This window comes from Lagopus leucura, unplaced genomic scaffold (genome assembly GCF_019238085.1).
Source record: "Lagopus leucura isolate 7727_CA_CO unplaced genomic scaffold, USGS_WTPT01 Super-Scaffold_73, whole genome shotgun sequence".
NCBI lineage: Eukaryota > Metazoa > Chordata > Aves > Galliformes > Phasianidae > Lagopus > Lagopus leucura.
The window spans coordinates 45,119,766-45,145,485 of record NW_024962252.1 but is presented as its reverse complement, the minus strand read 5'-3'; the positions used below and the strand labels follow the sequence as shown (position 1 = coordinate 45,145,485).

At 36.7% G+C, this 25,720-nt stretch overlaps 1 protein-coding gene across 4 annotated transcripts in view; it reads left to right on the top strand.

The window, feature by feature from the left end:
- Positions 1–25,720, top strand: part of PTPRK (protein tyrosine phosphatase receptor type K) — a 350,623-nt gene that overhangs the window by 271,644 nt on the left and 53,259 nt on the right. For all 4 annotated transcript variants that reach the window (XM_042875740.1, XM_042875725.1, XM_042875733.1 and 1 more), the window contains exons 9-13: positions 2,081–2,190; positions 3,290–3,491; positions 5,920–6,025; positions 11,243–11,516; positions 14,644–14,680. In XM_042875740.1, the coding sequence (XP_042731674.1) occupies positions 2,081–2,190; positions 3,290–3,491; positions 5,920–6,025; positions 11,243–11,516; positions 14,644–14,680 (729 nt within the window). The remainder of the gene's footprint in view (positions 1–2,080; positions 2,191–3,289; positions 3,492–5,919; positions 6,026–11,242; positions 11,517–14,643; positions 14,681–25,720) is intronic.

The window sequence follows — 25,720 nt, the reverse complement described above, 5'->3', positions numbered from 1 at the left end:
TACATGGAAATTATTGCTCTCTTTCTCTAGATTCGTTCTCTCCTTTGCTTTCTGACCTTGTTTTTACTGGGATTCTCAGAAAGCTGCTCATCACTATCCCAGCTTCTGTTCTCCTGGCCTCCTCTTGCCAGTAAGAAGAGAAGCATGAAAATAACTGGGATGATGATATTCCTGTCAGTTTAACACTGCTGCTGCCACAAGCAAATAATTTTATAGCGCAGAAGAAGAAAACAGGGCCATACGATGTAATGAGCTCAGAGGTTTCTCCCACTTGGCAGAAATGTAGGAGTCTTTATGCAAGCCTGAAACTTGGAGCTTTGTACCCAGATTAAATTAAATATGAAGCATATTCTTTAAAAGCACCACAGAAAAAGGTATTTTACAGGGTTTTGAGCAATTATGTCTGTTATTTTTTAATGCCATATACTTTAATATGCTTTATTGTCAAATTTCATATTTTGTGTGTATGCCCTGGTGCGTTTGTATGGTCTGTCTTAAACACAGATGTGTGCATAGAGACACACATGCACATCTTCTAGGAAAAATCAGAGTATATTCATACCTCATTCAGATGTAGAGATGAAAAAAAGTGAAGCATTCCTGTGCAAAACAAAGCATTGCCCACAGCAAATCTGTGAATGCCACAAACAAAGCAAAGGGGCTGTCATGGCATATCAGCCTTTATCCAGTCCCCAGTCCATATCAGTACACTGAAGCAAAACAGCAGTGTATGATTTTAGTTAACTTCTCCCAAGTCTTAGCTTGACAGATGGGTAAACAGTTTCTGTGAAGCTCTCCTCTGTTTACTGCTGGCTTTTCTGACTCCATGAATTTATTATTAATGAACTAAACGATGTTGCTTGTACCAAGGGTCAGATTACCATTTACAACTTCCTTGCAGACTGAAATGAAATGCGTTACTGGGATACACCACACACACTATGGCACTGCTAGCATAGTACCTTGCACCTCCTTTGATCCAGTGATTATTAATTTATTTTTACTCTTTGCAAAATGTGAATATGCTTTGAAAATTAATACTCAGGAAATGTCATGCATTAGGCTCACTGGATGTTGCACCGAAAAAGACAAGCTAATCAAGAAGGGGGGAATATATGTCAATATATTGACAGCTTGAAAGACTGAAGATTTTGACAGTTTGGCTTTTTCTTCAAGGGAGAAGGGTGTTCTGTGGTTTCAGGCTTTCTTCAGGTAGTCTTATCCTTATTCCTTCAGCATGTATGCCTGCAAACATAGGTGAGCTGCTGTGGTTAAAAAGGAACCATGTGTACGAGCAAAAATATTTTGTGAGCTGTACGAGGAGATAACTAAGCACTCCCACCTGGCATTGATAGGATTACCGGGCACTGCGAATCACTCAGGTAAAGAGACCTGAGATGACACTTCAGACTTTTTATTACAGCAAGGATATTGGTTCCATTTAAAATAAGAAAGTAGGGTCATCTTAGTGCGGTTCAGTTCAAAGCTTTGAAAATATCTTTTATTTGACAGATTTGAAGTAAGCGGTTTTGATCTTTCTGCAGTGTGAGCGCTGTAGCTGTTGAAAGCAGTGGCAGCTGAACTGCTGTTTTCTTACGCCCAGCCCCCTTTTAAGACAACAAATCATAAGAAGGGGTGACTGAAAATTATTTTGTGAGCATTTCTCTCATTGGAAACATGCTGTATATATTGGCTTTCTTTCCTTTGATTTTTTTTCTTTTTAAAAGGATTTTAAAGCCATGTTGTCCTTGTCCTGTGATATGCATATTACAGATTTCCCTGAACACCTGAAGTAATAATCTAACCTGAACCACTTCCCCTGGCTATATTACAAGAGAATTTGACTTTGCATTAAGTTTTGAAAACCGTATATGGGGATAACATTTCAACTTCATGCTCTCTCTTCACTGTGAATGACAAAATATGCTTTGAAGTGCTTTTCATACTCTCTACCACTATCTTTTGCATGTGAATGAATGCTAATAAAAATAGACCTGTGCTGACTTTCAATTTTAAAAGGATGTTCTGCCATCTCTTTAATTTGTCTGTCTCCTGAATTTTAGTTTTATTTTGTTTGTAGTTCCAGGACCTATACCTGCCAAGTCAGTGAAAGGAACTCCTTTTGAAGATAAGATCTTCCTCAACTGGAAGGAACCTGTGGACCCAAATGGCATCATCACTCAGTATGAGGTAATCATCAAACAGCTAACAAGCATACAGAATAGGACTAGGAAAGTGTTGGAGAGAGGTGGCTGGTGGTGGTTGCTTCTTCTCCGAAGGCAGACTGTTCAATTAGACACTTCCTTCGCTTAAAGAATACTGGAATAGATGCTCAAAATTTATAACTGTGATGTATGCATTGTTGCCTGAGTGGCCCTGTCCAATATATTCAGCAAGTGAAGGTAACGGTGTTACAAATCAGATGGCAAGTTCTAATTTTAAAAATCTTGTGTTGTTACTATTCGTCCTTCCAAGGCCATGATAAACATGACCTGTGAAATCTTATTTGTTGGAAGAGAAGGTTACTTGAAAGGTGAGATTATTAAATTTGGAAGCACCTTTTTTAACTTTGTGAGATCTTTGGATATCACCCTTCAGAGAAACCTGCATATATATTCAATTTAGAATGTGTTTAATACATGAGCCTTCTGGTGACTTCCGCAGAAGACTGGCAGGAAGCTTTTCTAAAAGTGAACTGATGTGGGGAAAGATTGCCATCCTCTCCATCCGCCTTTCTATGGAACAAAGATAACAATTTTGCATAGTAATGATTTTTAGGAGCCAGAGAAACCAAAAAGACAAACAAACCCCCCTTGAATAAGTGCTGTGGTTTGACACTGGTGGGCAGTCAAGCACCACCAAATCTCTCACTTACTCTTCCCAATGAGAATGGAAGAGAAAATTGGAAAGGTATAAGTGAGAAAAAGCATAGGTTGAGATAAAGACTGTTTACTAAGTAAAGTAAAGCTGCATAGACAAGCAAAGCAAAACAAAGAGTTCATTCACTTTTTCTTATAGGCAGGCAAATGTTCAGTCGTTTCCAAGAAATCAAGGCTTTATCACATCTATATAGGAAGACAGACATTGCCACTGTGAAAAATGAAGCACATACATATACCCTTTCAAATGAAGCAGACTGGACAATAATACACATCAAATACACATGGTATCTCTGAGAAAACTGAGTAGTTAGATGAATATATGATTTGTGTTTCATTTCCATCCAAGCTAACTTAATCCCCTTGTGTTGAAACTGTAACAAAATTTTGGAAATAATCTTTTTTTCCAGGTGAGCTACAGCAGTATACGGTCGTTCGATCCTGCAGTTCCAGTGGCAGGACCTCCACAAACTGTGTCAAAACTGTGGAACAGCACACACCACGTGTTTTCACATTTACATCCTGGGACTACTTACCAGTTCTTTTTACGTGCAAGCACTGTCAAGGGGTTTGGGCCAGCAACCACAATCAATGTAACAACCAACATTTCAGGTAAAATAAATAAATGAATAAAAAATTTAAAATTTAGTGGGGCAAGAGTGGGCAGTGTTCACTGTTTTTGAAAGTCTGTTGGTTTTTTTTTCTTTTTTTCCGGGACTTCAATAATCAGGAAATCTAAAACAAAACATTCTTATCATATTCTGAAAGAAGCTTTAATATTAATGAAAATGCTTTTGACTGTACTTCCTGAACAATAGCACAAGCTCAAGGAAATTTTACAACTGTAGTTATCAAATGTTTAATTTTGTTTAATATTTTACTTTCATCTATAGATTTTAAGGTGCTTTACAAACTTCAACTAATTAAGCCTTGCATCACTCGATAAGTTACTATGTACAATTTAGTTGTTTTGAAGATTAGTAAAGTCAGATTCAGAAAATTAACCAACTTACTCAAGGTATCACATTTACCAACATACAACTGTAACAGAACTGGGGAAGTTAACACTAAGTGTGCATTTCTTCTGTCAGCTTCAAATAGTTCTGCTTTTAGTTTGTGCCTTTTTTTCATTTACTGCAATGTGCTAAGAATGACTCTATTTATCTTAATAATGCACTGAAAACTCTAGAATAAAAGCAGTGTCAAATTGAATGCTTTAATATTTTGATTTCCTTAAACTTTAATATAATTCTCAAAACATAAGATAGCTTATGCAGTTGACAAACAGAAAATGAGTCAATGCTATATCCCTAGAAACTGTTGATTTTAAGGTATGATAACTTCACAGCTTAGCAGGTTGCAAAAAAAGTCATTTAAAAGTGTAAGCAGCACAAAGTAAGCTATTTCCCTTATTATCTGCCAAAATGAAACTTAAATCCTCCTGTAAAGGGGTGTTAATAATGTATTGAAACGCACGTACCATTTCTTTGGAAAACTATTCACCAACTCTCCTCACCCAGTTTCCTAAAACATGCACGTGAATTGAAATGTGAGAAAATTCAAGGCAGAACTCCTTGAAATCTGTAGTAAGTTAAATGCTGTCTTTGTAGTTAAGCTTAACAATTTGTTGAATTTCATCCCAGAACATAAGTACTAGCATTCGTCATTCCCCAGCCCCTTCCAAAAGCAAAACAGACAAAAAAAAAATGCTATGTTCTGTTCATCTAGCCTATGAAGTTGTTTTGCGGTCTGATGTTTTATTCTGATTTTTTGAAGACTTTGTGTTGCTTTACAACAAGTGCCAGGTCATAAACATTCTGAGGTGATGGACATGTGGCAAGTACACACTTCTAATTGTGAAAATTAGGGGAAAAAAATTATAACAGTATAATATCTTGCAGGCATGCCTGTGTCCCAGTCATTTTGCAATTTTAAGAAGCATCTCAAAACGTCTGAGTAATTTAGGGCTATGATGTATTCAGACTTCTTCAGATTTATCTTCTTTCCATTCAGAAATATTGAGAATTTTGTCCAGAATCCATTGAACCATGACTTGGATATATGTTAATTAATACTTGGAAAATACTTGTTTAATACTAGGAAATATTTGAAGTAAATTGTGACACCCTTTTATCTGAATTTCAGAGTTGTTTACACCTAGTGAATATGATGTAAAGAGTAATTCCTAGATGAACCTTCAACAAACATTATTTCTTTGAAACAATAGTATTTTCTGTAATGAACAACTTTTTTAATGTGCATTTAGGATCTGAGACTAATGAAGTATAGCTTTTAGTCTTTCTTTGCTCTTCCATCTATTGATGTATTATCTTAAAATTATTAATTAAATTTAATTAAAATTATTATGATTTAAATGATTGACACCCTGCTAGAAAACACCTTTTTGTGACCATTAATTTTGAAACACAAAGGCATCATTAAAAATTTTATAATGGTAAATCTACATGCTAAAAAAAAAAAAAAAAAAAAAGAGAGAGAGAGATCAACTGGAAAAACCACACAAATATGAAGATAGTTTTCAAGTTGTTAGAGTTTACTATCTAATAGATATGTATTTTTTTCTGAAACACGGAAGATCCTGTGTCTTTCCTTACACAGAGTTGTTGTGAACAACATAACTAGTCAGTGCTATGACAAGTTTGTTATGGCAGAACAAAGTAGCATAGCTAAACTGGATGACTGCATTATTGGAGAAGGAAGAGAGGTGGTAGATGTAGGTCTTCAGGATTGTAAATATACTTGTTTGAAAGAAAGAGGGAAGACAGATTTTGTGTTCTTGGGGTTTCTTAGGAGTCAAATCCTCCCTCACTTGAGGAAGGGAGACTTGATGGGGAGAAGGATTATCAGTTGTTGTTCTAATAAAAAGTAGTGCTTCACTCAAATAATTAAAAAAGGGTCACGTAGCTGATGAATATCATGCCTTTTTATTGTATTGTGAACAGCCACGATGTCATAAAAACTCAAAATCTTTTTGCTGATTTGTTTCTTATTGTTTTCCTTCCCACTCAACATTAATCAGCTCCCACTTTACCGGACTATGAAGGAGTTGATGCGTCTCTCAATGAAACTGCTACTACAATAACTGTGCTTTTGAGACCAGCACAAGCCAAAGGTGCTCCTATCAGGTAAAAAAAAAAAAAAAAAGCAACAAAACACACACACACACACACAAACGTAAAAACTAAAGAAATCAAGAAGAAGTTCTTTAGCTGATCTTTAGCTGATTATACGCTGTCTTGAAGCTGATAAAGCTATTCATTTCTAAGTGATATTCATTTGACGTTACTGTTGTTTTTCTTAGCGAAATTGAGCTTGCCAATACACCTGTAATTAATGAGAGATTTTTTTTTGTCCCAAAAGATATTCATGACCTTAATCATCCAGCTGTCCATCTTGTTTGATTTAGGGTCCTCAGGACTACCTCCTATCCATTATCATTTCATTTTACTTCCTCTCAGTGTCTGCGAAATATGAGGTTGAAAGGTGTTTGTCAGAAAATGGATTTGAAAATAACACTTCCTCTCCAGTGCTTCAATTCATCAGTTCTGTAGCACATATGTATGATTGGAAAATTGAAAGCCCAGAGGAAATGGGAGAAAAATACTGATAAATACAAACTATTTGACCTTTTTTTTCCCTCAGAGTGCTTCGTAGTAGCAAGCTATTAAATTTTATTTGGCGTGTCCCATAATCATATTAAAATATGTCATTTATGTTAACTTCAGGGGTCTTTCCCTTTCTGCTCTCTATTGAGAGATAATTTAATTCTGTTTGCAAAGATTAGTCTACATCCCACTTTTTTCTTTTACTTTTTAATGCAAAATTTTTATGTTACTTAATTCCATTTATGTTTTACTGATACAGCTGCATCAGGAAGATTCAGGGACAGAGCCGAGTAATTGGGGGTTAATTAGCTACTGAGCATCAAAACCTTTTCATGCTCTTGCCCTTGTGTATTTGAAGAAATATGCGCTAATGCATTTTGTTCTGTGTTGCATTGCCAATTACTGTGGTTCAACTGGTGTCCAGCAAGGTGCCTGAGCCCTATGAATCTGTTTCTATTAAGAGGAATGTTTGTTTTACTTGGATATTGTGTGGGTGAGTCATATGCCTACAAGCATTTTTATATCCTTATCACACAGTCATCCTTATGATCAATATAGTTCAGTTATTTATTTGTGTCATAGGAGATCAGCCAAATTAGTTTCCTCTGAAGGAGATATTGATGTAAATAAAATTGTAACCTTATACATCTGGAGTTTCTGAAAGATTGCCCTGGAGCAAACCTAGGATTTTTGCGCAGAGTGGAGAATGATAAGATGTCCTGGACTTAGTTGCTAAGGCAGGGTTTGTGTCAAATTGATACAGTGGAAACCAGACCTGAGATCTGAAACCACTCCCATAATACACAAGTGCTTAAACTCACTATGCACCTCTGTATGTGCTTTTTAAAACCTTCCTGGTTTCTTGCTGCTGGCCATGTGCAAAGCTGCCCCTCTTTAAAAACATGATACCTCTCTCTATGCAATACCAAAACTTTCAAGTCTTGCACCTGGTTCCTGGAGGAACCAGAGTAGTTTTGCCCAGAGCATATTTAACAGCACGACTGGGATCCACTGATTGTGGTGATGCCCATCTTTTCTACACAGACTGTTCTGCAGCATATTTGTACGCACAGCAGGGGGCTCCCACATTTAGTCCCACTGCTTACTGTTACTTATTGTTTTAAAAGTTAATCAAAAGTTTGATAGGGATGGCTGAATAGAGTATTAGTAACTATTGTTTGAGTATATTCTCAAAAAAGAGTGCATCTTTCTTCCAGTCTCCCATCTTCCTTCTCAACTTTAATTGATTTTGAATACCCAGGAAATTACATTGAATTTCTAATATCGGGAAACACACAAAATAAATCCTCCACTGTAACCAGGAAGCTGAGCTTTATTCTTAAAATAGGTGTTCTATTCTTTGTTCTGAATGAGGAATGTTCTCCAGGAAAAATGCATAAGACATTGTTCCTTCCCTGTATATTGCAATCAGTTTTTTTTCAGCAGCTTTTTAAAAGGAGAGAGAAATGTAGTACTCAAATTCAGAACTGGTGTCACTAAAGATTTCGACCAGTTTTACTGAAGCTTCATTCCACCCACACTGTAGTTGCTCTTCTACTATAAGCCTGTCTTGCTATCATAATGTATGTTACCAGGTAGATGGCAAAAATGTATCACCATACCTGAAGCTGTGATTGAGTAGAGCAGGGTCTCTTACGCTGCTCTTCAGCCTGACACTGAAGAATACGGCTGTTTTTTTAAAATCCCAGGAGCTGCAGGCTGTCAAATGATCAATTTATTTAATAGCAATAGGCCCGTGTTAAATAATAATAATAAATGCATGAATGAATAAAATTATAGAGAAAGAAAAGCTTACAGTCTTGTACTCTTTTATGAAATGAATTACATTATGACCATGTTTTATTGTACCTCTGCTTCTCTATCAGCACAGCCCCTACAAAACAGATGTTCCTTAACCCAACTGAAATTTCCACATGGCTGTCAGTCATTTCTTTAAGACACTACATGCCATAGTCATCGCAATTCTAAATGTGACTCTAATTATATCTTCCTCTTCAAGTGTTATCATTTAATCTATTCTAGCTTGTTTTATGATCTTCTGAAGTTTTAAATCAAATTGCATACTAGAAATCCAAAAGAAAACAGCACTTTTTGGGCTTGGGCTCTCTGTGAAGAATAGTGTTTTGCCATCAGTCTGGTTGATTAGATCCCAGTCAGTAGCATCAATTGTGCTTCAGTGATTCATTTAAAGACATGATTTACCACTGTAGTTTTTCTAAAGGATCATTCTGACTGACCATCAGCAAAACAATCTCCTGTACATCTTCTTTCAAATCCTGCTTCAAATGAAGTTTAGAGAGAGCATAGATCAGAATCAGTGTAGACAACTTTTTAATGATGAGATTTATTTTCTGTGATTTGGGAACATGTTCCCGATACCTCCATATGCAGAATTAGGTTGTTTTCATTACACAACAAAATTGAGCAAGTGGGCCACTGCAGGAAACGGCTAAAACACAGCTGTCAATCAAGCTACAGGTTGTAACTTGGGCTGCTGTTCAGTCTGGCACCTGTCTAAGCAAAGGATGCTGTGTCTCCACTAGATGCACAGAAAGAATTTTCTAGCTGATACTAATGCCTATGAAATACAAACAACACGTTTACCACTGCAATACCTATTTGAGATGGGGTTTTGGGGGAGGGGTAAAAAGAAGGGTCTGTTGCAGGGGCATCTTAATTTGTCCTTTATCAGGTTGGTTGAGAGGGACTATACAGGTTTTCATCAGTAAACAAAAAGGGTTTTGATCTGAAAAATAATCTCTTCATGCAAAATGTCGGCTGGGGGGCTCCTCACCTATTTAGGACTAGTAATATATGTTAAAAAAACAAACAAACAAAAAAAAAACACATGGACTAGCAAACCTTTACCTTTAAACTGCCATTTAAACCTTGATCCCTTACGGTCTTTGCAGCCAGCATGCACTTCACTTTTCATTATGCAAATTTAGCTCTGTCTTCTTTCTTTGCATCTTACAGTGAAGTGTCCTTTCTGTTATGAGTATGCAGAGTAACATATCATACACTGAATGTTGCTTTGGAATCACCAGAGTGTTAGTAAATGGGTTTTAACAGATGGCATCACCAAGGGCCCAGAGGTAAATGGTTATATTCCTGTGTGTCTTGTTAGCCTACAATGTTGCAGGAAAATACTGCCAGAAACTCTTTCCAAAGAGGATAGGTCTTTGGACTAGTTTCTTATTTTTTCTCTCTCATTTATTCCATTCTCCAGTATCACACTTCATCTTTGCCACTGCAGTTATTAGGTTTTCCGGGCACTGGTAGCAGAGAAAATTGACAAAATAATTTAATGTTGCCCCATAAGTTCTGGAAAAATGAGGATTGTCTTGCCTTTATCTTTGCCTTTTGGAGTCCCTGCAGCAATGCAGTGAAGTTTCCAGAACACCCCTTGATTTTAGTTTTTCTGTTTTGAAATCTTTAAAACAAAACCAAAACAGAAAATTATATTTATTTAGCTGAGATGCTTCAGGTCTCATCTGTGCTCTTAGACATATTTATTTTATTAATCCTGATAACGAGTTGAGTGTTTGTAAGAAGGTCTTTCATGTATCCTCTCATGTATCTACACATAGATGAGAGTTTAACTGAGTATGTATGTATTGTATACATACATATATACTTGTTCATACAGTTCTTAGAATGCAAACAGCTGTTTTTTTTTTCTTTCTTATAAACTGAAGAATTGCTTCCTGTTCTCAGTACACAACTTCTGTGTACCTAGCTCTGCTTCTGAAGAGCAGGGAGAGATCACAGAATCACAGAATTGTAAGGGTTGGAAGGGACCTCCAGAGATCATCGAGTCCAACCCCCCTGCCAAAGCAGGTTCCCTACAGTATGATAATGAGTTGGTAGCATACTGCAGTTAGGTAGTTCCCCTGAAGGAGAGAGAAGAATTATCATTACCTGTTCTATTTTGAGAAGGTGATTTTGAAAAGTGACCAACCCACAGACCATTTCAAGATAGGTACCGGGGGGCTGGGATGGTGATTTAATAGGCCCAATGCCATCTGCTTCAGCAGTTTCTAACATTTTATCATTGACAACTGTAGAGGAATGAGGCAGTCTATCTTGGTGGAATGGACAGATTTCTGTCCATCTGTGCCTGCATTATGGCATGTCACTTGTACTTTAGATCTGCATAGCTCTGAGCCAAGATAGAAGCCACAGCAAGGTCAAGAGGTGGAGAAGCCTGTCAGCACATTCTGTCTCTAATGATATGACAACTGCAAATTGGTGTTTCAAGCACAGCCTGGAGGCAGTCATTATGTTGGGCCTTGAAGCTGAGCTTTCTCTAATATCATTGCAAAGGAAAATGCTAACTTCAGATGTTTCCAGTTATCAGACGAAGAGTTTAATCTAGTTTAAAGTCAGATTAATTCTTGTGTTTATTCAAAAGGAAAAAAAAATCACTGTTAGGGAGTTGTGTAGATATACTTGTATTGTTGTTGTTCCTGGAAGGATAGATGCTGCTACTTTTCAGAGGCTGAATTAAACAGCTTTGCTATCTAATCTTTGTATCTTTGTGTCTTCTCTGCATCCGTGCATCCACTGTCTTTTTTTTTTTTCCTCTTCTTTTTTTCCACTTTTTTTTTTTGGCTGAAGTTTATGCAAAGCAGTCAGGTAAACATTTTTACTAGACTAGACACTTGGCCATAGCAGGTGACTTTAAGAGTACACATTTTTCCTCTGTTTCTCTAGTGCCTACCAGATCGTTGTTGAGGAGCTGCACCCACACCGAACGAAGCGAGAGACAGGTGCCATGGAATGCTACCAAATCCCCATCACCTACCAGACGGCTCTCAGTGGGGGATCACCATATTACTTTGCTGCTGAGCTGCCCCCTGGAAACCTGCCAGAGCCTGCCCCTTTCACTGTGGGTGACAACAGGACCTACCAGGGTTTCTGGAATCCACCACTGGCTCCTCGGAAAGGCTACAACATCTATTTCCAGGCCATGAGCAGTGTTGAGAAGGTGAGTGGCAACCACACCTTGTTCCTGGAAGTCAAAGATGTGTGCCTGTTATCATGAGAGCTGTCCAAGCTGGGCCTGTTGGAAGTAGCACCCTTCGTTTCCATGCTATGACAGTATGGTAGCCTGCCATTCATGTTTCACGCCATCCTTGTGTCATAGTAAATGTTACTACTTGAAAGTTTAATACCTCTCATATTAGTAATATAAGTTATTATAAAAATTAATATTTATGCCAAGTATAATGTATTACAATAATATATAATAACTATATTACTAATTTGTATATTAGTAATATATATTTTATACATAACATAATAATATACTAATGGTATATATTGTATGCTATATATTTATGTAATTTATATAATATAGTAGATATAATAATATAAGCAGCAATATTAGTAATATGCATATATATTTTATTTATAATGTACATACTAGTATATAGTATACGTGTATGCTATATGTATACGCTAATATATATATACTGTATATATGTATATACTAGTATATAGTATATATGATATACTATAAATTTATATACTGTAAACAGTAATTATCCAAATGTAGTACTATGAGTGCTTTGTCTTCTTGGTAAATGGCAACCTCTGTTCTTTCCCCAACTCTCTCAACTGCAACTCTTATTACTGCAGGATAAACAGAATCAGGCTGCTGAGCAGGCTGATGAAGAGTTATAAACTTATGGAGAGTCTCACTCGAACCTCAAAAAGTAAAAAAATTGGCTTGAGTAAAAGTAACTCCATACCCATGGTGTGTTTCTGAGAGCCTTTATGGCAAAGTCTGCTTCAGGAATGTTCAACTGCTGTGCAGCATTCAAAGTGTGGCTGTCACTCACCTTCATTACCTCCCCAGTGCTTCCTTTTTAGCCCTGTTGCTGAGCACTGTGGCTGGCTCTGTGCATATGAAAGAGAAGAAAGCGGCAGGAAGTTAAACATCACAGTGCACTCCAGGTGGGAGGAACACCATGGCTCTGCAGGCAACATGCTCTTGCTCCTGAATTGTTTTTCTCTTGCAAAGGAAAGTAAAGGTAAAAGTGGTAGGCACAGAAACCTCAAATAATTAAAAATTTAGATTTTCAGTCTTTAGTTTAGAAAACTGGAGGACTTGCTGTAAGACTCTCCACAAGAAGTATCCAGGTAACCCAGAAAGGGGCTGCTTGATAGCAATATTGACAGCAGCTGGTGCTCACCAGGAGCAGGAAGGTAGCAGGAGCCATGTATGCCCTTCCTTTGGGGTCTCTGCTGTGATCAAATAAACCATTGTTAGCAAAGGGGCTTTGCCTTGGTGCCTTTTGAAGACATCTCACTTTCTACCTCTGCTTATGAGAACCAATTGCATCAAGTCAGGGTGAAGAAAAAGCAGAAACTGTTTACTAGAGCTGTTTGAAAGCTGAAAGCTTTTTCTGATGGAAGCGCCTGTTCTGATTTTCATCTGTAAAACTCTAGGAAGCAAACAATGCAAAATAAAAAGCAAGTGCTAGTTACACATTTCTATGTCCCTTACTTTCTATGTGTAATTCCCTTTGTTGTTGGCTTCCAGCAGTCTAAATCATGAGGAAATTCATTTAATTACCCTAAGAAATAACTGCAAGAAAGAACAAAAAATATTAAATATACAAATAAGATTTTGTTTTTACAATTTGACAGACAGTAGAGGATAAGGAAAAACAAAATACATTTTACCTGAACCTCAAACTTCAGTTTGTGAGAGGGTTTAATACTGAAATGATTTTCTCTGGTATGATTTAAAACTTAGGATCAGATTTCAGTTTCTAGAGAGATTTGAAGGGATGTTTTAGAAGCTGGAGTTGCACTGCATTCTGCCTGGATGCAGATCTAGTGGTTGAAACACAACCTCTGGGCTACAGAATATTTAAACAGATGTTTTACTGTAATCCGGGAGGATCACCAAGATAGTCAACAGAAAGTATAGTGTGCTCTGTGGGAGTGGGATGAGGGTTGCACTGTGATGTTATTAGATGTTTTGAACAAGGGTAAACCAGTAAATCCAGTCACTTGTGACAATACTAGTTAGGTAAAATTTGTTGATAGCTTTCATGGAGCTTTCATTTAGATTGAAAAGTTGTTTTTGTGGAGCATCCTCCCCTCATGACTTGGCTCATTCTTTACATACTGTTTTCAAAAGTTACTCTTAGATCTTTAGGAGGAAAAAGAGCCCAGGGGATCCACTGAGGAGGCAGTGCTGGTGGTGGCAGGACTACATGAAGCACACGTCGTAAAATGAAGCTGTCATTAAGATATTTTCTGATTATATGATAATATCATTTAGTATGATATAATATAGCAATGGCTGCATCCTGTCACTCAACCTTACACTATTTCAGTGTGTTTGCCTTTAAAATTACTACACATTTTTCAAAAGGATCAGAAAATACCTTTATGGATGCCTCTTATTTGTTCAAGTTGTGTAAAGTGTGCTTAACTTAATTGCTTAATTGCTTCAGTTGCTGACCAAATTTCTGAAGGAAGAAAAGTAATAATCAAACTACATAAAAATTATCTTTGCATATCCCTGTCAAATCACTGTCTTTTCTGGACAGAACATACAGGTTGTAGTTCCAGTATGTCATATGTGAACAGATACCTGGGCTGCCTCCCTGCAAATTCCACCTTCAGAAGCATCAAGGAGAGGATATGACAGAATGCTTCAGGTGTGCCTGAGCATGCCTGTATGCAGCAAGACAATTTAGTTTGGGCACAGTGCTAAACAAATGTACCTTATTGCTGTATTTCTATGCCATGAAATAATTATGACCAACAATTCTCCCCCTTTTTTCCACTGTAATCTCACTGGATTCTCATGGCGTGATTTAAATTTTATTTGAATAATTTGTAATTTTGCTACATCTTCTCTCCCCATCATTATCATGGACAGTGAAGTTCCATGCCTAGGCAGGTTTTATCCATCTTGTTTCTTCTGTAAAGGCAAAATGACTCAGCCTTCTCCCCTGCTAAGACCAAAGCCCTGAGCTTCCTGATTCAGTGTCCTCAGCTGATTGGCAGGTCTAGGATTAATTTATGGAATGGGGAAGGCATGAAAAAGAAAACTGCTCTGACTTTTTTCTTTAATTTTCCCTTCTCAACAGGAAACCAAAACTCAGTGTGTTCGAATAGCTACCAAAGGTAAGAGGTTTTTCCCCCAAGCAAAATAGCGTTTTAATGAAATGTGGAGTTTTTGTTAAATGACTGAACCAAAACCAGTACCATTCCTGTATTTTGAACCACTTGCTTTTCTTAAAATGTAATAGGCTGCCACTTTTTATTCTTTGGTATTGCATTAAAGAGGGTGCTGTGCAATACTCGGAAGTTAGACAAATTCAGGGCACCTTTTTTTTTTTTTTTTTCCTTCCTTCTATGGTTTTCAAGATCTACTTTTAGGCAGCTGAGGCATTGCAGGCAGCGGATAGGTGGGCTGAAGACTAGTAACAACACTTAGTTAAACCATCCATTATGCTAACGACTATTTCCAACCAGTGGCAATGGAGATTTTTTCCTTCATTTATATGAAGGACACAGTAGTTAATTTTCATAAGTAAATCACGGCGTTAGATAGGCTTAGGGGAAGCTGATTTGAGGAAAGCTTGTATGCTTAATAACAAGTGTGGCCCAAGGCTTGAACTGACTACTCAGCACTTAGAATAAATCGTATTGACCTCACATACAGCAGGTTAATCACATACTACTCACTCAAAAATAGTTTCATCTTCAAACGAGGACTTAGTCGTTCTGCTTATTGTTATCTTTTGCTTTGACTGTATTTATGTAGCTATTCATTCTGGTTGCTTGATTGAAACAACATGAGAGTTGTTTGAAAGACTCCAATAGCATGAACAAGAGAGGACCTAACAAATGCTGAAGTGCACTACTCTTCAAAGGCCCAGCAGTGCTTACACTGTCTCTTTCTAATTGCATATTGATAAGCACTGTAAAAGCAAATTTAAATATAAGCAGGCAGGCATTTAAAGTACTGCTGTTGCACGTCAGCACCATCTTTTCTATTGCTTCTTTCAATTTAATACTTGTTCCAATTAAAAGCTTATGGCTTTAATGAGTTGGTTGTAACAAAGTGTTTTTCTGAGAAACTGAAAATTAAAATGTACTTCTCAAAAATTTGTTCAAACCCTTTTAATGCATAAAGGGTTTTGCACATATCATTCCCAAGATTTACCTCCTACCTCTGTAAACTGATTAAATAGTTTATTTACTGGTGTCAAACTGATGAAAGTCAGTGCATTTAAACTGAAGTTCTCATACTTTTTCCATCTATGTATTGCAGGTGCATTGATCTTATACACTTCTGATAACAAAATGTACTGAAGCGTGAGTTTGTCTGAAAGATGTTTATTTTTAGAATAAGTTGAAATGCTTACTAGTGTCTGGAGTATTAAAACACTGAGTTAATTTTCTTGGAAGAAAATACTGAAACAGCAACAATTTGAAAAGTTTTCTCCAGAGCATTTCCTGATTTAGTATAATATGGGATTTCCTCTATATCTGGGCACCTGTTTTCACAAAGCTTCTAAGAATTTGATGGTTTTGTGACTTTTGCCCTTTTGCAGATTGGACTGAATTCACCAAGAGAATCTTAAGTTAATAGATGTGGTGAGAGAGAATGAAAGCTTTGATTCTTAAGGAAATTATGCTAAAAATAACTCCTTGTGGCGCAGATGTTGGGTGTAACATATCTAAATCACTACTTCCATTACAAGGATGGCCCAGAAAATGAACTTGAATACTTTTAGCAAATAGAGATTAAGGTAGCAAATAATAGAGATTAAGGTAATAGGTCAGACGTTTATTAAGAGATGAGGAATGTTGCATTGCTCAGCTAAAAGGCAATACATTTAATTTCCAATATAAAGTTCTCAAACTTACTGAATCCAATTTGGTTAGGCAGAGTTCAACTTGTATGCTCATCCCACTATGAATATATGGTAACTGGACCTGTCTGACCAAACTGCTGCTGTAGGAATGAATGCAAGATGCACCATTTCCATGACAGGCACTTGAGAGTAACACATCATGTTAAAGACTGATCGGTATATTTTAGAGCTGAGTTTGAACGTGTAAAAATTTGAATGGGTTTCCACCAGTGCATTACATTGGATTTTACAATCTAAAATTTTATCAACTGCTAACGGAATGAAACTAGATTAACATGGTCATAAAACAGTGATGCTTCAAATTATTTAGCACGTAAACAGACATTTAAGAGGACTAAGGGTCAGCAGAACTGTTATTAAGCAGAGGAAATATGAAGTTGACATTTCTGACAGTTTTTAGGCTGCCAGCTTTGAGGCTAACACTGATTTACATGTATTAATTTGTTTTGAAGACTAGAGAAAAGAAAATAATTAGAAGAAATCTACTGTAGTAGTAAAGAAGTGGTGGAATTGGCTCTATTCCAAAGTATTTAGGAGTGATAAATGTAAACCAAGTTTTATCACTCTGCATTTAAAACATGAACTTCATCACCTCCAAAATTCTTTTCCCTTTTGGTTTGCATTTGTATTGCTAGTTCAGGCAGCATAGAAACTCTCCATCTCTCAGCACATTTGGTTCATACAGATGGATGAAAATGCTATTTGAGATGATGCGCATCTGGAAGTAATTGTGAAATAGCAGAAAATTACTTTTTAATCTGATTTGAGAAATAAAAAGGTCTGGGTGGTAACATTTCAACTACAAGTGTGCGTTTAGTTCACCCTCATTATTGCTCTGAATTAATTTCCATAGCAGTTGGGGATTGATCCAAAGACCATTGATGTCAATGGGAGTTTTTTGCTGACATTAATATGCTTTGGATTAAGTCTTCAGAAGTCATAAGTCTGTCTAGACCATAATTATTTTCTTGAAATTGTTCCTGATAATGTTTCTGCTCTCAGGGAAATTTGTGAAAGTTAAATGACCTCCTGTAGTGGAATGTTTATATATGTATGTTTTACTGATTAATGCTCAAATGAGAGAAGATGATCAGATGTTAAATGTATATGAAATGAAGCTCCTGTCTGTGCTGTTTGTATATTTGGATCAGTGCCTGTAAAATAACTTTTGGCTGTACCAACTTAGTAAGTTCTGGAGACCTTAATGACAATCTAAATCTAGGAAATAATGCAGATGTTACCAAAGTCACATCCTTCCTTTCACTCATTCATAGTAGAAACTCAGTGTGTTTAAAATTTGGTTATCCTTTCCAGAATTTTTGTCTCACAAAGAGATTTTTACTTGCTTGATGAAGTTTTCAAAAATGGAAACAGTTTTAGCAGTTAACTGAGGGGCACCTTCAGGTTTCCAGACACAAAACCTATAATACAATTATATTTGTGTATAATCAGCTTCATTAGTTTGTCCCTGACCTAAAGCTAATATTCTACTTCTGAGAACAATTATGAACAGAAGTAATTCTTAGTTTCTGTCCCCTTTCCTAAGTATTCAAGACTTTGGTTCTATTCCTATGTTTTGAAAGAGCTGTTGACAGCTTTTGGTGAGATAAAAAGTAGAATAAATACAATGAATAAATCTAACAGCTTTCCTAGATACCTTTTTTTTTTTTTTTTTTTTTTTTTAAGATACATTGCGTAGGGAATTTTATTTAGTGCATGCAAAAATTCCTGTATTAATTTAGTCTTTGAACATTTTGATTTTTAATTAGTAACTTTGTAAGAGGAAATAGACTAATGTGGTCTCATTAATCATCAACCAATAATCATCATGAGAGAATCCTGAGCCCAAAGGTATAATAAATATTAGCTTTCCATGATTTCAAGATGTTGCATTATTGCTTTTGTCATAGATGCTTAATAAATTACTTTGTGTGGTTGCTATAAGCAGATTGAATCCTTAGAAACCTTGGAGGAACCAAAGTGTAAGCATTTCAAATGTAAGACCTCAGCTGTTTCTAGTTAACATTCAAATATTAGAAAATGGTTGGTATATCATTTGCTGCTCTAAGTGAAAGAGGAACATCTAAGTATATATGCTTTTTAGTGATTTCCTGGTTTCTTTGGTCTCTAGCTATAGTGAATATTGCTTCATTATTAATCATATTGAGAGCAGTCGATGTTTTGCATCCATTGTTGAAGAATATGTAGAAATTTACTGTTCCTACAAAAATTATTAAAATCCTAACTTCAGTAGAAAATCTTTGATTTCTCTTATAATACATATACCATTAAAATGACCCTTTAAAATAACTATTTGCCAGGGCTGCAGTGTTTTTTTTTAATCTTCCCTTTTTTCTGTTCTTTCAACATTTCTTACTTGTCTCTTCTTATGTTTCTATCTTTTTGTCATGCTTAAGTGAATTTGGACATAATTTTGCAAGTGTTTAGAGGGTGAACTGTCATATTTTGATAGAACTTGTTTCACTGGCCCATTTTGCTTGTACACCTATATGAGACAAAATACTTTTGAGCAGTAAAGCTTCTTACAGTGCATCTGGACAGGAAGTACAAGCAGGTCTTTTCATTACAAAAGAGGATAGAACTCCAGCAACATCTAGATTAGAAGTGTGGTCACTGATATTTATGAAAGCCATTTATGGCCCTAAAATCAGTTATCACTATGTTTCTCTTTATCTATTCAAACACGTTTAACTAAATGAAATGTAATTTGACATTGTTGGGAGGAACATCACAACAATTTATTAAACTATTTGCTTGTCATCTCTGACAGAGTGCTAAATGAAGTTCTACAGTTAGCCACCTAGAAACAAGGTGCAGCATCGCCAAGAGTAGTAGCACTTCCTAAAGACTGTCAAATGTGTTGCAGTGCAGCTCGGTATGGTTGATTGGAACTGCTGCCAAATTACTCAAATACGGAGATTAAGTCAGCTTTGTCAGCTGTGTAAGAAGATGATTGCTCTTGAGTTCAGGAGCATGAACTGCTTTCCACTCTGATGGGCAGCTGCATGATAACTAGGCTATTTCTAGAAAAATCTTGACCAGAAGGATATGCAGATGGACTTTGCAGGAGGGAAAATCTTTGTAGAAACAGTTTGGTTTCTGCCCATCAGAGCAGAGAGCAGCTACAGGTATTGTGGTTTTTTGTAGCCAGGTAAATACAAAGTGTAAGTGGTTTGGAAGCACCTAGGGGCTTTTGTGCAAATTCAGCAGTCTGGGAAGGACTTTGAATATTTTTTGTGTTTCACAGTGATGTGGTGATAAAAGGATTCTTGATCACAGTGGACTTTCATAGCCCTTCACTGTCAAAGTCACAAAACAGATTGCGTCCTTCACCACTTCTGATTAATATTTGTTGAGTCAACAGGAAAGGTATCCACATTCAGTACCATACAGACGACAGAATATTTAACCTGAACATTAAATCAAAGGCCACATATCTGCTGACATTTGTTACTTGCTCTTTGCTGATGACTGAATATTGTTTATTCACATATATGAAAGTAGACAACATATTATTGACTATTCCACCCCTTCTGCCAAGTGATTTGGTCAGGCCATTAGCATAGAGAAAAAAAAGATTCTGCTCTAACCTTGCTGTGATGGAAAATATCCTTAGGCACTAGTCTACACTGAGAGTACACTACAGAAATTTGTGTGAACAGCTCTGCTACTTCAGCAGCATACTTTTTAAAAACAGCACAGTTGAGAGCAAAATCATGCAGGGAGTATCAAAAGCCTGTGAAGTATTTAAGACATTAAAGCAGCATGACTGAAATGAGAGACATTTGGCTTCAAACAAAAGTAAACATCTATTAGGCGCTAGTTGTTGCCACTCTTTGTATGGCTACAAAGCTCAGACCAGTTATAGTCTGCACATCAAGCATCCAGACCATTTCCAGTGCACTGCTTTCAGGCCCTTGCTACCATAAAACTGCAGAATGTTACCTCGGATGCTGTGCTCTTAAATTGCTTTCAGATTGTTGATGCTGAAGCTAGATTATGGTAGGTCTAGTTATTCCAGACCCAGCTAATTCTCATGTTGGGCAACAACTTGCCCAAAGCCATTTTCTATGGGCAGTTAAAATGAAGGGAAACCTCGGAGGTAGCATAACGAGGTGGTAAATGGGCAGGTTTAAGGCAAATGCTCACTTATTTGTCAGCAGTATCATAGTGTGTGAAATTACATCTGAACATTTTCTGCTCTGACAGAGAATACATACTTACACCATCGTATCATGCAAATAAAATCAAAATGGTGCTGTGTGGCATAAGTGAATATGGTGAGAAAGAGATTACGTCTTTACACTCTGCAGTATCATGAAAGCGAATCTCTTTCTGTGATAATAAAGCCAAATCCTTATGTTTTGATGGGAAAAAAGCATTGTAATCACAGCCTTTGCATTGCTGGTGCTATTGTATTTCTGACTCTATCATTTAAAAGGAACACATACGGAAGATGTAAATTATATATTTTTTTAAATCTGATATGAGGATGCATTTTTAAAATGTTTTCTGTTTGTGCATCTTAGTGTTTGAATCATTAGGCAATGACAGGACAAGCAGATCATTGAGGGCCTGGAGGAACTGTTGAAGGAGTTTTTACTACTATGAGTATGTTTTTAACAAAAGTGAAAGGACGACTTTTTCTATATGAGAGCAGGAAAGTGAATTCTACAGTTAGCATAATTGACACTAAAATTGCCTCAACATATGGAAAGCAGTTATTTGCACAAGTACAGGCACTGTTTTAACGTGATCCCTAATTTTTATTTATACCGTCAAGATTATCTAAAATGTTTTCCTGTTTCATTGACCTATTGTAGTAGAAAACACACAATCGAGCAAACCTCAGATTAATTCTTAATATGTTTTTGCACATTGTGCTAAATTAGGACTGTCTTACCTGTTTTGAATCTACTCTGCTGCATTCCCTAGAGTTTTCTAACAAATTTTATTAGAACTGGTAATTTAACAAGCTGTCGTAATTTTCTTGAGGTGCAAAGGTGTTTACTCACGGTTGTTTGGTGTTACTCACTTGTGGTAATTTTTAACGATTTAATCCTGAATGTCTTACTATTTGATGTTATTTCAAAATTTAGAAAGATTGTCAGCTAGTTTTCATTCTACTTGAAGTCACTGAACCGCAGTGTTTATGCAGGTACTTATGTTCATTTATTCATCTTCCTTAATTCTTCCTTTTAAACATCCGAAGGAAAGGGTTACCATTCCTTATCCTGGTGTAAAACTTATTAAGACACTGGACTATGAATCTTGCCGTAGAGTATGTGGGTGCTCCATCCCTGGAGGTGTTCAAGATGAGGTTGGATGGGGCCCTGGGCAGACTGGTCTAGTACCAGATCTGGAGGTTGGTGGCCCTGCCTGTGGCAGTGCGGTTAGAACTTGATGATTCTTGCTGTCCCTTCCAACCCAAGCAATTCTGTGATTCTATGATTTTTTTAACTTGGTTAAACATCCTTGAAAATTTGTATTTTGGATTAAGGCAGATGAAATATGAATCGATGCTCTCATGTTTGTACTGAGGCTTTTTCACTGTGTCTTCCAAAAGGACTGTTCTTTGTGAACGTATTTTGTTATTATTAGTGTTTCATTTAATAGGATATATTTCAACTTTTTTTTTGTTGAGAGTTATGTATTAAACAGAAACATTCTGTTTCCATTGACACACAGCATTGTTCTTCTTAACTTCTCTGCACAATGTGTCAAATATCCTCTTCTGTAAGCAAAATTTCTTTTAACAGCATGCTCCTATAGAAATTAACATTCTAACTTAATTTTCAACAATAGCAAATTAAAAGCATTGGAAGCAAAAGAGAACGTATGCTCCTGTATCTGAAAGAATCAGTCTGTTTCTTCAGATATGTTTGAATATGAGGCTGAATGCTTGGGACTATTTCAGCTCACTATCTAGCTGTAGACTTCTCCCTTGGACCTGGACATCTCACTAGGATCAGAGTGTAAGATTGTTGTTGGAGAGTTACTCCCTTCTGGGTGGTTTTTGTTTGTTTGTTTGTTTTTGTTTTGTCTTGTTTTGTTTTAACTAAAGAGTAAAGGGAGAAAAATGCCAATACATTGTCCTTATAGAGTAAGCATAGTTATTGCAGTTGTTGAATATGTTGAACAGGAATTTGCAAACAATAAGCAACTGTTCTTTTTATGCTCTGAGGACTTTATTTCTTTTTAATGTCTGTCCTTTATTCCACATACCTAGTTTCTCCTGTTTTTACCAATGTGATTATTAGTAAATTCCCATGGGTGGTATTTTAAAAAGATGCTGTCTTAGGGATATTCTAAGTTTTTCAAGACAAAAAGGAATGATTATTGATTTCCAGTCACCATAAAGTACACACATATCACAATAAAGGTTAAGTGCCTAAGAGAATGCAAGGGAGTAGAGTATTTAAGTTTAAGTAAAAAATATCCAGATTAAAAAGAAGTCAGACTAAAGTAAATACAGTGATTTACTTTCCAATGAGTAAGTCTGCAGTTACTTCGCAGTTACTACTGCAGTGGTTTCGTCACTGCCAATGGGATGCTTATTTTTGTTTTTCTTAATGCAAATATGACATGTCAACGTTCATCTTGACCACAAGTAGTACTGAATTTTAACCCCAACTATATTTCAGACTTTATATGTTTTTATCATGATTATACAGATTTATAAATCCTTAAAGCCCTTAATACCACCCATATGTTGTGCTGAAATCCTCGTATATCTGTAGAAACAGCAATCGAGAAGATAGTTATGGGCTCTGAAAGCTGAAAACAGACCTAAACCAGTCTAACAGCTAAAGATTTGTCAACTGGACCCTAATACTCCTAAACCTTTGGCATAACACATGTTGCCTTGGAGAACTTAGCCCATTCTGCCTAGGCATCTAAAATCATTTTAAAGAAATAATATAAAATAAATGAAATTTTCTACTTCTAAATAGAAGGCATGATCCTGGCATCTGTGCTTCTCCCCCAGGTGCCATCCTTCTGTGCCACAATCAGCATGAGCTTTTCTTAGATTCATGCTTGTAGGCATATGGACAAATGGAAGTCACTTGGAGATGCCAGTTGTCCTCTTTTTTTTTCTTTTTTTTTTTTTTCTTCATATGTCCTTATCAACTGCCAGTTGCTAAGGATGGTGCTAGTTTTACTGCTAAGCAGTATGTACTCAGATTGCATCATGCACATTTTAGAACTGCAGAAGCAGAAGGCAAGAGAAGCCCCTGCAAGGATCAGGATGTGTGCATATTCAGGTATTTTCACCCAACGGAAGTTGTTCCTATCTGATTCCTCAGTCTGTTCTAATGCTTTGTCTCAGATTTTTATACATGCTTGCCAAGTACCTGGAAAAAACTAGTCACTTGGAAGCAATCTGATGCTCCTATCTTTCTGTGCCCGTTTGAAAACCAAGGCCTTTAAAAGATACAGGTCATTACTAGTTTGGAGGCTACTGTGCCTGTGGGACTAAGAATTTCTGCTAGCGGTTCTGTCTTTTGTTGCTAGTCTTTTGTTGTGCAACAATAGCTTTCTTCCTTTCACACCAACTATTCATATTGCTGGGTTTTATTTTCCCATCCAGTCAGAGTAAACTGATGCACAAGCTCAGCATTATAATGAATTTCTATTTGGTTAGGCAGAAGTTGGATTGTCATAAGTAATCGAATTACTCCTCTGGAGACAGGTTTTCTAAGTAAAGTGATGAGGTGAAGCGATTACAACTGTAACCCTTACAAGCATAAAAAGATGTGTTATGCTAATCCTTTGTGAATGGATTGAATTGAAAGCAAGGGGAATAAAAAAGCATGCTCTTGGAAAAAGAAGGGGGTATGAAAAGGACTACTGTGTCATCTATTCCCTTTTCATTCATCCTCTGTTGCTCTAGAAAAAAAAGTAGTGGCACACTGGAGTGCTTTACCTTTCAAGTCTGTCATTCAAGTCATTTAATCTTAAGCTGATTGAAATACTGTGTTAAAAAAAAAAAAAATCAAGGGAGAAAAGGAGGTGGAAGATTGGGTGTAGCAAAAAGAAAAGTGTGAAGAACTGCCAATAAATCTGGGTTGCTTTTTTTAGGTTAGTAGCCTGGTATGAACTTACATTACCTTGGTGTAAAAGTGGCAGAGTATGTATGTATTGGTCTGGAGGGGAAACAGTGGGCATATTGGAAAAGTGTAGGTTAAACTAAACACTACCTTTATTTGCTAATATTTTTAGCTCAAGAGTAAGGACCTTGTTACCTCGGGCTTGTTTATTTCTGTTCCAGTTTTTTCAGCTGTTAAATAGGAGTGCTCTGTCTCAATTTAATACCTGAAAAGTCTTCTAAAGATTCAGCAAGAAGAAGCTGGCATGTGAATTATAGTGTAGTCACCGACTGAACAGAGCAGTAATAAATAGCTTTTTGTTAATTAGAGAAGAGATGACTTTTTATTTTTAGATGACCAACCTGAGTATGAATGGCCAGTGGCATAAGTTGTATTGCTTTGATGCTTTTCAAAAATTTGAAACTATTTTCATAGTTGCTCATTTCTTTCATCTGTCTGCTTTTCTGTGGTGAGCTGACCCTAGGCAGCAACAGAGCTGCTTGCTCATTTCCCTGCCAGATGATCAAATGAGCAAAAGCAGGAAAACTTTTGAACTGGTACAGAACAATTTAGTAAGTGAAGGAAAACATTAAAAACAAAAAAGTGATGCAGAGACAGTCAATCCCCACCTCCCAAAGGCAACCTGATGCCCAGCCGGTCTCTAAGCTACAGTTACTTGAGGAAGATGGAAGTCATAGGTTTTGTTGCCAGGCTCTACTTCATATAACAAGTGATATCCCTTTGGTCAGTTTAGGTCAGCTGTCCTGGCTGCGTCTCCTCCCCACCTCTGGCCCATTCCTAGTGTCCTTGGCTGGGAACAGGCTTGATCCTGTGCAAGCACTGCTCAGCCATGATTAAAACATCAGTGTGCTATCAACATTGCTTTGGTCATATGTCCATACATCCAAAACATAGCATCTTACAGTCCTTGTTTTAATGTTAGCAGTGATTTCAAAACCATTTCTATGCATTTCATCTTGGCTGGAATGACCACTTGTGTACAAGGAGCCCTGTCTTCAAAGGAGGGGGTAGCCCTTCTCTGAACCTAATTCACTCCCAGCTCATCTGGAATTTTCTTTTTTTCTTTTGTTTCTTAAAAACAGCAGTGATATTGAAGCTGCGTTCTGTTTCACTGATAGAGCATTTGATGGGTCAAACACAGGAGAGAT